This window comes from Mus pahari, chromosome 20 (assembly GCF_900095145.1).
Source record: "Mus pahari chromosome 20, PAHARI_EIJ_v1.1, whole genome shotgun sequence".
In the NCBI taxonomy this organism is placed as follows: domain Eukaryota; kingdom Metazoa; phylum Chordata; class Mammalia; order Rodentia; family Muridae; genus Mus; species Mus pahari.
The window spans coordinates 48,519,837-48,530,834 of NC_034609.1; the positions used below are offsets into that span (position 1 = coordinate 48,519,837).

General features: G+C 51.3%; 1 protein-coding gene across 3 annotated transcripts in view; it reads right to left on the reverse strand.

Moving 5' to 3' along the window:
- The window catches only part of Sipa1l2 (signal induced proliferation associated 1 like 2), a 154,430-nt gene that overhangs the window by 24,138 nt on the left and 119,294 nt on the right, over window positions 1-10,998 (reverse strand). For all 3 annotated transcript variants that reach the window (XM_021220025.2, XM_029532387.1, XM_029532388.1), the window contains exons 12-17: window positions 10,349-10,432; window positions 8,778-8,878; window positions 8,298-8,401; window positions 5,812-6,197; window positions 2,934-3,158; window positions 1,022-1,175 (exon numbers count right to left, since the gene is read on the reverse strand). In XM_021220025.2, coding sequence (XP_021075684.1) covers window positions 1,022-1,175; window positions 2,934-3,158; window positions 5,812-6,197; window positions 8,298-8,401; window positions 8,778-8,878; window positions 10,349-10,432 — 1,054 coding nt within the window. The remainder of the gene's footprint in view (window positions 1-1,021; window positions 1,176-2,933; window positions 3,159-5,811; window positions 6,198-8,297; window positions 8,402-8,777; window positions 8,879-10,348; window positions 10,433-10,998) is intronic.

Here is a 10,998-nt window from a genome sequence, read left to right on the forward strand (position 1 = left end):
AGACACACGGGCTGGTCTCACTGCCATCCAGATAATGCCTCACTTTTCCAGGGAACCACAGATGCCTGGTTACAAGTATGAGAGGTTCTGTTCTAGAACCAAATACTAATGTGTGCTCCACAGTCTGCTACCAGTCTCAGCTACTTGAAAAATAAGTGATTGACCTACTTATTTATGCTTTTGAAATTACCCTGCATTATTGTAAACATTGTGTTGTCACACTCATTCATTCATGTGGGGCACATACAGTCCTGGTACACTGGTGGAGGGCAGTCTGTCTGTCTTCTCTAGTGCAGGTCATCAGGTTTAGCAGCTCCTGCTTTGCATTATTTTAAGAAGTGACTTAGGGAGGAGAACTTGGGGGGAGCAAAGACATGACCTCCTCCTTGAGAAGGCGCTGACTTGAGTGTGAGGCGGCTGTTGCTGAGAGCTGCAGCTCTGTATGGCAGAATGCAAGCCTTGAGAGATGGGGTTGCAACCAGTCTCCATCCATTTCTGGAGCAGACAGCCTGGCAGGTCAACCTGAACAGGGCACAGGCTGGAGGTCCTGGGCGAGGTAAGCAGTGTGGCCTCACTGGCTGAGGTTTGAGGGCTGGCTGTGTCCAGCCACCATGCTAGGCTCCTGTGTGTCACTTCCCGGCATAGCCCTGATGCTGAAGGACAGTTACTGACATAATCTTTACCACATCAGCACACATAGCTGGAGCCAAGACCCGAGGGGAGCCAGCCTGGCTTTCAGAGCAACTAACTCCAAGAATACAATGGCCTCCACCCCAGCCTCCTCAGCTCGTTTGTCTGAAGGAATTGCTGTGGCAAGGGCCAGGACTGTGCTGCAGCGCTTGCCTAGAATGTACAAGGCCCGGAGGTTCCATCCTCAGTACTGCAAACAAACCAAACCCTGACATCTGTGACAGCGGTGACGGCCACTCTACACTGGGCTGTTGGTGGGACCACAGGAGGGGTTGTGGGGAGCACATGAGCACCTGGAGTTGCACCAAAGCCCTCATGGTCACTCACTCACCTTCCGTCTCCCCTCCTCCACTAAGGGGCTGTCCGGCAGCATCAACTTCAGAAAGTCATCTTTGGATAGGACATGTTGAGTTTCTGAAACAGACTCTCCCAGCACTGCTGGGTGCTGAGTGGCTGTGGACATGATGTCCATCTCGCCATATATCCTGATGGAATAAACCAGAACACAGGTTCAGAGGAGCTGCAGTCTACCTATAAGCTGCCCCTTGGCAGTCAGATGAAAGTCCAGAAAGCATCTGAAACTGAGGGGATAGTTCAGTTAGAACGAACCCAGATTTCAAAAAAAGTCAGATTGGTGGTCAGCTTGGCACTGGAGAGACAGAGACAAGCAGATCTTTAGGCTCACTGCTCAGCCAGTCTAAGTAAGCTCCAGGCCACTGACAAACACTATCTCCAAAATCACAATGGGTAGAGCCCACGGCACATCAGTCAGGGTTAATCTTCAAGAGTCTGTACACGCTCCCATGAGCTGTGTGCATGCTCCCGTGAGCTGTGTGCATGCTCCCGTGAGCTGTGTGCTCACAGGCACACACAGCCCACACTTACACCATGGCATGTTCCTCTAGCAAAGCACAAGTCAGGGTTTCTTGGGCTTCTCTGAACAATACTAGACCTTCAGTTTTCCCTCCTTTTTTTCACAAACATAGGATATCCCCCATCCCCCACCCGCCCATCAAGCCTCAAGAGTCCCACAAACAACCAGGCAAAGTGTTTTTGCTTCTTTGTTCTGACTGTGGGGTTGATGGTGCTCCTGGCCTTGAGACACCATGGAGACTATGCCACACCACCACCAGCTGTCACCATGACTCTACTGCAGACAGCTTTCTGCATACAGGGTCAAAGACAGCAGAGATTTATACTTTGCTACCGACAAAAGGCAAGGGCTATAGAGATGGCTTAGCAGGCGAAGGGCTTGACTTCTCCAAGTTCAAGCCTGATGAGCTGAGCTCAAGCCCAGGATTCCTATGGGAGAAGGAGGGAATCAACTCTACACATGCCACAGCAGCTTCTGCACATCACCATAAGCATTACTACCGCCACTGCCGTCACCACCACCACCGCCACCATCACGAAAACCACCACCATCACAATAAAGCGAAGACTTTAAAGACAGAAACATAAATCCCAACATCTAAAGTGTTTAAAGCAGAGGCCAGGAGTGGAGCTGGCCCAGTGGGTGAAATGCTTGCCTTGCACCCATCCCCAGCACCAGGTAAACGGCTGAGCATGGTGAAGTCTGCACTTGCTGACCATGGCGGTCTGCACTTGCAACCTCCGTGCTGGGCAGATGAAGACAGGAGGGTCACTGGGGCCTGAGGGCTGGCAAGCCACACCTGACTGAGTTCCAGGTCAATGACAGGCCCTATCTCAAAGAAGGCAGGCAGTACCCACATGGCCTCATTAGAGGGTGTCCTCTGGACTCGCTTGACTGTACTCTGTGCTGGATGGTTTTATGTCAACTTGACACAAGCTGTAGTCATCTGAGAGAAAGGATCCTTGACTGAGGAAATGGCTCCATGATATCAGATGTAAGGCATTTTCTTATTACTGATCAATGGGGCGGGCCCAGCCTACTGTGGGTGGTACCATCCCTGGGCTGGTAGTCCTGGGTTTCGTAAGAAAGCAGGGTGAGCAAGCCATGGGAAGTAAGCCAGTAAGCAGCACCCACTCCATGGCCTCTGCATTAGCTCCTGCCTCCAGGTTCCTGCCCCATATGAGTTCCTGTCCTGACTTCCTTCAGTGATGAACAGTGATGTGGAAGTATAAAGCCAAACCCTTTACTGCCCAATTTGCTTTTGGTCATGGTGTTTTATCACAGCAACAATAACCCCAACTAGGGGACAGACAGATCGACAGACAGACATGGTAGGAAGGGTGTACAATGACTATGGTTACAGATTTACCTGGGGCATTCAGTCACTTCGGGTTCCTCGGGTGGTGGGCTACCTTCTGACTTTTTCCAGCCAATGACATATTTGTTTGCTGCTCCTTGTCTGTGGTAAGGCTTTGCCACAGCCCCAGGTGCCTGCTGACTGCTGCTGTGAGTGACAATGTAGACTTTGGAGCTGTCCAGAGACCCAGTGCTTTTGGAGCAGTGAGCAGAGGGGCTTCCTGAATGGTGTGAGCCACTGTGGAGACAGCCAAAGGTGTTATCACATCACATGTAGCAGTGACTTGTGGCCCCTGGCCACTGGGCTGGGAAGGCAGGTGACCTCGCTACCACATAGCCTGCTGGACGGGAAGCCTCTGTGTCTGGAGGCTCCCCATGCTCGGATATGGCAGGAGCAAGCTGAGAAATACAACTGGGGGAAATGCTACAGCAAAAAGCAGGCGAGTGACAGGCCACTCACTCAGTGACTCAAATTTCAACTCAGCTGCCCATGCCTCCAATCTCATAAGTACAAAACCCTAGGCCAAAGAGGTGCCTCAGGCCAGCTCCTCATAGATGTCTAATCCCTTAACCTGTCATATTAATAGACTGCTGTTGTAGAAGTCCCCCTGAACACCCTTCCTCTACCTAATGAAGGGTGTGCACTGAAGGCAAGTGTCCAAGAACACCGAGCAGTTTCCACTTAGCAGTAACACGAAACTCACTGCTACACAGATTCCACGGGTCCCTGAGGTACCTTGACTCTTGACACCGGGTCTTTTACAAGTGGCCTGAACTTTGAAAAAATGCTGCCGGGCTACAAGACCCCAAGGCGGCTTTTACAGAAAGGCCAACTTTTATCCAGTCCTGAGAAGGGTGGGAACCATCCAGGAACTAGAATTCCTGTGACTTCTGAATACGATGTTCTCTCGAACTGAACTACATTAAACAGCACCAGTGAAAGGCAGCAGGAATGTCTCCTTGGCACACAGCCCCGTCCTCTGTTCCCACCGTCCTGGCCATCAGGAGCTAGCTCCGGGCTCCTGCCCTCTTCCCTGGCATGGTGGCTGTCTCACCACAGCTCAGCAGCCCACACCCAGCAGAGGTCCTAGATGTCCCCAGTGGCACCATCTCAGACATGGTGGTTTACAGCCAAGGACAGCACAGAAGACATATGGGTGCTGGGTGTGATATTTATTTAGTTTTGTCAACTTGACTAGATCTGCGATTTCTGATGAGATATGTTGAAAACCCACCCTAAATGTGGCCAGGAGCATCCCACACACTGGGTCCTGAACTGAATAAAGAGGAGACACTGGGCTGAGCACCAGCGTTCATCTCTGATTCCTGACTACAGACACCACATGACCTTGCTCTTCCAATGTCCTCCCCGCCACGACAGACTGCATCCCTCAAACCATGAGCCAGAACAAACCTCCTTTCCTAACCAGCATACGGACCTCTCAGGGGAGACCGTGCCTTCTGTAGACATTAAAGAAGAACCCCTTCTCACCTGGAGATGGCCATGAACACAGCCAGCAGGTGACAATAAGTTTTAGCCACAAGGGAAATAAGGGCAGAGGAAGGCTCCAGGGGGATCTCTGGTGTCCACTGCTCAGGAGCAGAGGCCTGTCACCGGAAACCAGGGGTCTGCATGTACCACCCCTTGGGGACATGCCTATCAGAGTTCTAGGTCCCACAGGGACTGTCCCATTATGGTTTGTCCATCCATGCTCTGTGACTGGAAGCTCTGAAAGGCTGGAGAGTGACCCAAAGCCCTGGAAGGACAGCACCAGGGACAGGAAGCAAACATGAGTAGAAGCCACACCTGATGAGATCCCACTGAGACACACTGACACATGAGCTTCTTCTCTGAGTCTCTCAAAGAGAACTCAGAAACCTGAAATTATCAGCTTTTAAACCAGCATATAGACAGACACCTGTCAGGCAGGAGTACAAAACCATGCACAGACATGTATGATGTGTCTATATTTAGGGTATAATTCCCTCATATTTAGCTCCTCTTTACCCCCAACACTGGGAGGCTGAATACATCACAGCCTCGAGATTCTTCACAAACAAATCAATTAATTTTGAGACAGGGTTCAGTAACATGCCCAAGCTGACCTTTAAGTGGACTATGCCCCAGGTGGACTTGATTAGCCTCTGGGTAGATGGGATTCTAGGCCTACACCATCAGGCTTAGTCAGATGTTTACTTAAACATCCCAACGGGGGGGGGGGGCTGGGAAGACAATTCAGCACTCAGGAGTGTTTACTGCTCTTCCAGAAGACCCAAGCTTGGTTGCAGCACCCACAGTGGATGGATGACAACTGCCTATAACTCTAGCTCAAGAGGGTCCAACTCTCTTTCTAGTCTCTGAGGGCAATTTACTATGTGTACATGTCCATGTACAGACCCCGAACCAAATTCCTGCAGTACATGGCCTGCCATCAGGCTCCAGGGACAGGGATGGTGTGATGGTGCTCACAAGCTTACACAAGGGGGTGAGGTGAGTCCCCAACAAGGAGCCTGCTGCTGTGCCTTCCCTCCCCCAGGGTCTACAGCTGCTTTTGACAGACATGGTGCGATGATGTCATATACGAGTGAGCTGCACTGCATTCACAGATAACCTGGGACACAGCTGGCCTGCAGGGTGGCCACGGATGACAGACACTGAAGATTAACCAGTTTACAGCTCTCTATCAAAAGATATCAGGGTCACAGGCTGAGAGGGGAGACAAGGGACATTACCCTCCACCGAGAGGAAGAATAAAGTTGCCAGGACACAGTAAACACACACAACTCGATAGCAGAGTTGAGATGAGCACTCTCTGTGGGGCCAGACAGCTGGGCAGTTAGCAGGGACAGTCTCAGGCAGAGCAGGTGCAGTCTGGCGTATGCTGGCTTACCTGGAGTGGGAGGAGACCTCACTGAGGTCACCCATGCTACCGTCGGCAGCGCTGCTGGAGATGGCAGAGGCATAGCCATGCAGGGCATACATCTTGGCAGGGTCATCATCAGCTACCGAGACATCAGCAGCATCAGCCCACTGCTCGGCCCGGCTGTGCATCAGGGACCTGCTGCCTGTCAGATGCACTGGGCCAAGGATGGTGGCTGGCATGCACGGCGTAGTATCGATGCCACTGTCGGTGGATGCGCCTTTGATGTAGGTCAGTCCCAGCAGCTCGGGGTCCATCAGGTCCCCTGACCCAAAGTGCTTGTCATCACTGTTGCTGGAGGTGTTACTAGAAAGAGTGTTGCTGCTGGAGTGGCTGGAGCAGCTCTTATCCCCAATCTGGAGAAGAGGATAGACAGATGGCCTTTGGGTAAACTGCCATATACTGATCACTCCAAACATTAGGCTATAGCCAAGGCCTGGGTTGAATTTTATGTGCTCCCTAAGTCAGCAATAGATATAGAAATGGATTTTTCTCAATATCCTAGCTTTATGTGTGTGTATACACATGTGTGTCTATGTTTGTGTGTCTGTTTGTGTGTATGTGTGTGTGCGTATGTGTGTTTGCACCAGCAGTCATGCCCAACTTTGCTCCTTTGGGTACCAGTCTATTTCCTTTTGGAGTTAGTATCTCTGACTTTTAACTGATCTTACCAGTTCAGCTGATAAGTCCCAGGGATCTGCCTGCATCTGCCTCCCCAGTGCTGGGCTTACATGTGTGCAGTTGCAGCTGGTTTTCAGAGGGTGCTGGGGATTGAACTCTGGCTCTCAAGTTCACACATTAGGCACTTTAGCCAGTAGCCATCTCTCCCACATAGCCTGGTTCTCATGCAGAGGTCCTGCCTCCTGATTCCTCCATCCTGTCTTTAGTCAATCACTGGTGTATAACACACAAATGTCACTGACAAGGATTAAATAGATGGAGAAGGATATAAAAATCAGGTAGAGGAGATCAGTTTACATTTATAAATTTCCTGCCGTTCACAGCCAGTTCAGCATTTCTCTTAAAGACTCCAAGTTTGGTGAAGGAGACCCAGGTCTGAGTCATAACGGTAAAACACCCAGTCAGTCCCTGGGTGTCCTGAGGCCAGAGTGCCTTATGGTGCCTGTGAAGAGAAGGACTCTGCAACTCTGAAGTGCCCTGCAAAGAAGCATGCAGGCTCTCAGAGAGCCAAAGCCAAGTCCCAAGAAAGAAGATCCCAGACTGTCTGAAAAGCACCCATGCTTTAGGGAAGACCCATGCCAAGACAGATGAGATCCCCTCTGTCACTGCCCAGACCGACTCAGCCGTCCCAGTTTGAGAACCAGTAGGACCAGGGCTTTGGAGCCGGGACAATGCCCCTGCCCAGGCCATTTCCTAGGGGCTTGGCCATCTCTTTTTCCTCCATCCTCCTAGAACTTTATGCAAATCCTGGCTTCTCTGGTTTCAACCTGGTCCCTCCACAGCCTGTCTTTCTTTACAGAACGACTCTGGACGTCTGGAGACACAGATGTGAGTGGACTCGGGAAGTGGCTCAGGCCAGGTGAGGGCTGTGGCCACAGGAAGAATGGCTGTGCATGGTTAGGGGAACTGCAAAGCTCACTGATGTGCCAAGGGGAGGAAGAGTGTTAGTTACCCTGGAGTTTGTAAGTTTCTTTCACCTGCACATTTTCAAAGCACCCAACTGCAGCTCCTTTTACAGAGTCTCATCGAAAGCTGCTTCTCCTACAGGACTCCCCTGATAGAGACTCTATGGGGTAGATAAGCTGGTCCGTGGGATTAACAAGGAGCCTGCTGTCAGTGGACTGACTCTCAGCAGGCTGCTGGGCTGCTATGGTTATGGACATCTCAGTGACATCAGCAGAGGGACCTCACTGCAGCCCCTCTGGCAAGAGGGGCCATTTCAGTTTCCACTACTGCACTGTCCCATTAAGCAGCTAAATGGTCGACCAGCTAAACCTGGGGGCAGGATCTCATCACTACCACCCTAAACAGCAAGGTTGGGAGGGTGACGTGCATGTTGGCTTTAGCAGGAATCTGCTGTAGTCTTTCTGTGGTCCTTCATGAACTGAGAAAATAAAAACGAAATTTCCCATTTCCCTTTTTATCCTCTTTTATGAGTGTCCTGCGTGGAAAACAACACGTGCCTGATCACTGCCACAGGTGTGCCACCTACTGTGTGCTGGAACGTGTTTATGTTCTCAATCACTCCCTGCCCTACTCTGTACTGGCTGTACCCCACACAGCACCGAACAGCACATGTGGGCACATGCTGCCATACTGTGTGCTGGGCTGTACCCCGCACTCTCAAGCATGGAAACACCATATGTAGTCTTACTGGGTACTGAGATGCATCCCATGTTCTTGAGCACCATGGACAGGTGTGCTGTGCCACCCTCTATATGCTGACACACATCAATCCTGCTAAAGGCGCCATCAGTCGCAGATAGAGGACTTACGTGAGATAGCTTATTGGGGGACTCTTTGCAGCTTCCGTCTTTCTGCAGCACTCTTTCCTTATAGGAGCTCAGGACTTTGGAAGGTGGGCCATGCCATTTGGTTTCTGCGACATTAAAGAGAGTTGATCCCACAATTTCCAGTGTTAGCAAGAGGGAGAAAAACAGGGTTCTGATGGTAGGGAACAATCAGGCAGGATAACTTTTCTACAATTTCCCAGGTTACCATCGAGCACACGGGAGGCAGCAGAGTTCCCACACAGAGGGATTGATTTCTCCAGGTGTTATAACCAGTTATCTGAAGCCAACCATAGCTACCCCAGAACCACTCAGCCACATCAGAACCAGCCAGTCACCCATAGGCACCTCACATGGCTCACAGAGAAACTCATCAACTATGGTTGTCCAAGTGAATGAGTGGGGACAGGGAGAAAGTACAGTTCAAGGGGTGCCCTGGAGGCCGGGTCCCCAGGGCTGCATTACCTGGAAGCCTTCCTCCCTCCAAGAGGTCCTCGTGCTCCCCGGTTCCATCACACTCCACAGAGCCTGGGCCCTGGTGCTCCAGCAGGAGGGGGGATGGGCACCTGCAAAGAAGGAGTCCAGCTATTCTTTTCTGACGCTGCCAGCCAGCAGAGGACAGGACTGATGCTGTCCTAGGAGACAGCCCCCTGAGCAGTGGAAACACAGTATCCTGGCTCCAGATCTCTCCAGGGAAGAGGATGCTATTTCACCAGGGCTGACACACAGCAGACCTCACAGATAAACACGCACCACCAGCGTTGAGGCCGCAGGTCCTCCAGCTCTGGTAGAGCACAGTGACTGGCCTTACTTTTGACTAATGCGTGTGGCACTGATACATCTGAACACTAATGCTTGTAAAGGAAAGAAAACCCGACTCAGTCTGGACTCTGCCCCGACGGCCTGTGCATTATGGGAACTGGAGAAAGGAAAACATAATCTTAGAGATGAAGGAAGTGAAGGTGATGCGTTTGCTGCCATGGGCTGAGTCCACTGTGGATCTGAGACTACACAAGGCTTCCCATTTATATAACAACAAATCGAGGCTCTGCTGTCCTTGCTTAGCCATGGCTTCATTTAGAAAAGGGATTTGCTGTTCAGCTGTGAAGAACTCTGTCTGCCATCTGAGGTGAAAAGCATGCTGTCCAAACTGGACAGCAGCAAGCCTGGCCGCGAGTTCTGCCTGCACCTGAAGACAGGGCCATGATTGCCAGGCTCTTCCATGGACAGGCATGTTCTGTCCATGCCAGCTGAGGCTCTGTGGATGACTGTGTTCCATTCACAAAAGGGCCCAGCTGCTGACCACCACAGACGAACTGGGATCACCACAACGCCCATCTAGAACCTGTGCTACATGCCACCTCAAGAGTCACAAATAAGGTGAGCGTGTGTGTGTGTGTGTGTGTGTGTGTGTGTGTGTGTATACACATGCGTGTGTGTATCCACAAGGGTCTCCAGTTGTGCCCACACTGCTGACTCCTGGGCTATGACATAAATCACAAAGGCTCCTGCCAAGGAGGCCTCTCCAGCCAGGGTGGCTGCTGTGTCGCTTCTCCAACAGGAAGTGGAGAAGCTTCAATGATGACCTCATTCTCTGGCTCTCAGGAGCTATCTCCTATCAGCAGGTTGAGTCAGGGGAACTTCCTGAGAGTTCCCATCCACAAAGTCCACAGATCTACTCTCTTGTGTTCAGAAGTCCATTCCATGTCACAAAAAAACCCCACAAAAACCAAAACCAAACAACAACCAGGGAAGACCCGGGAACACTGTCACAGAAACGAGTTTCCTAGCAGGGCATTGTGGCACACACCTACCATCCCAGCACTCGAGAGGCTGACACAGGTGGATTATCATGAGGTAGAAACCAGCATAGACTACAGTGTGAGCCTCTGATTCAATCAGAAACTCTGCACTTGCTAAAAGTGCTTGTTACCTGTGGCCTTCCATGCAACTCACACACAGGAATGCATTTGAATGAGTCCCAGGTACAGACACAGGCTCCCCTGGGGAGACAGAAAGACAGGAAGAAGCCATACCCATCGTAGCCCACTTGTGGCCGCCAGGGTCCGCTCCCACCAGGTCCTGGGTCGCTGGATGATGACTGGTTGCTGGGAGAACTTCTGAAAGAGGAAGAAGAGCAGCATGGTTTGGACATCACAGTCGCAGTCCAGGTCCCCCTCCCCCGACTTGTGCTGTTTACAAAAAATCCCCTATGTCCAGTCACATAGCAATGTGAAATGGAACCAGTCATGGAGATAATCTGAGAATTGGTGAAGCCCAAGATCTCTCAGTTTTATGACAGAAATCCATCACAGGAAGGAGATGTGGATTCGTGGACATTTGCTTTCTAAAGACGAAGGCACAATGGTGGCTCCAGAGGACAGAAAACCAGGCACACGGCAGGAGTGTACAGTCAGGAGACAGCACTCACGCCTGTCACAAGGAGCCTAGTGCAGATCACACCTGGGTCCAGTGCACAAGTGGGCAGGAGCAAAGCTGTAATGTGGCAAGACCACCGACTTTCCCACAGCTGCCTGCTGTGATGTGGCAAAGACCACCGACTTTCCCACAGCTGCCTGCTGTGATGTGGCAAGACCACCGACTTTCCCACAGCTGCCTGCTGTGATGTGGCAAAGACCACCGACTTTCCCACAGCTGCCTGCTGTGATGTGGCAAAGACCACCGA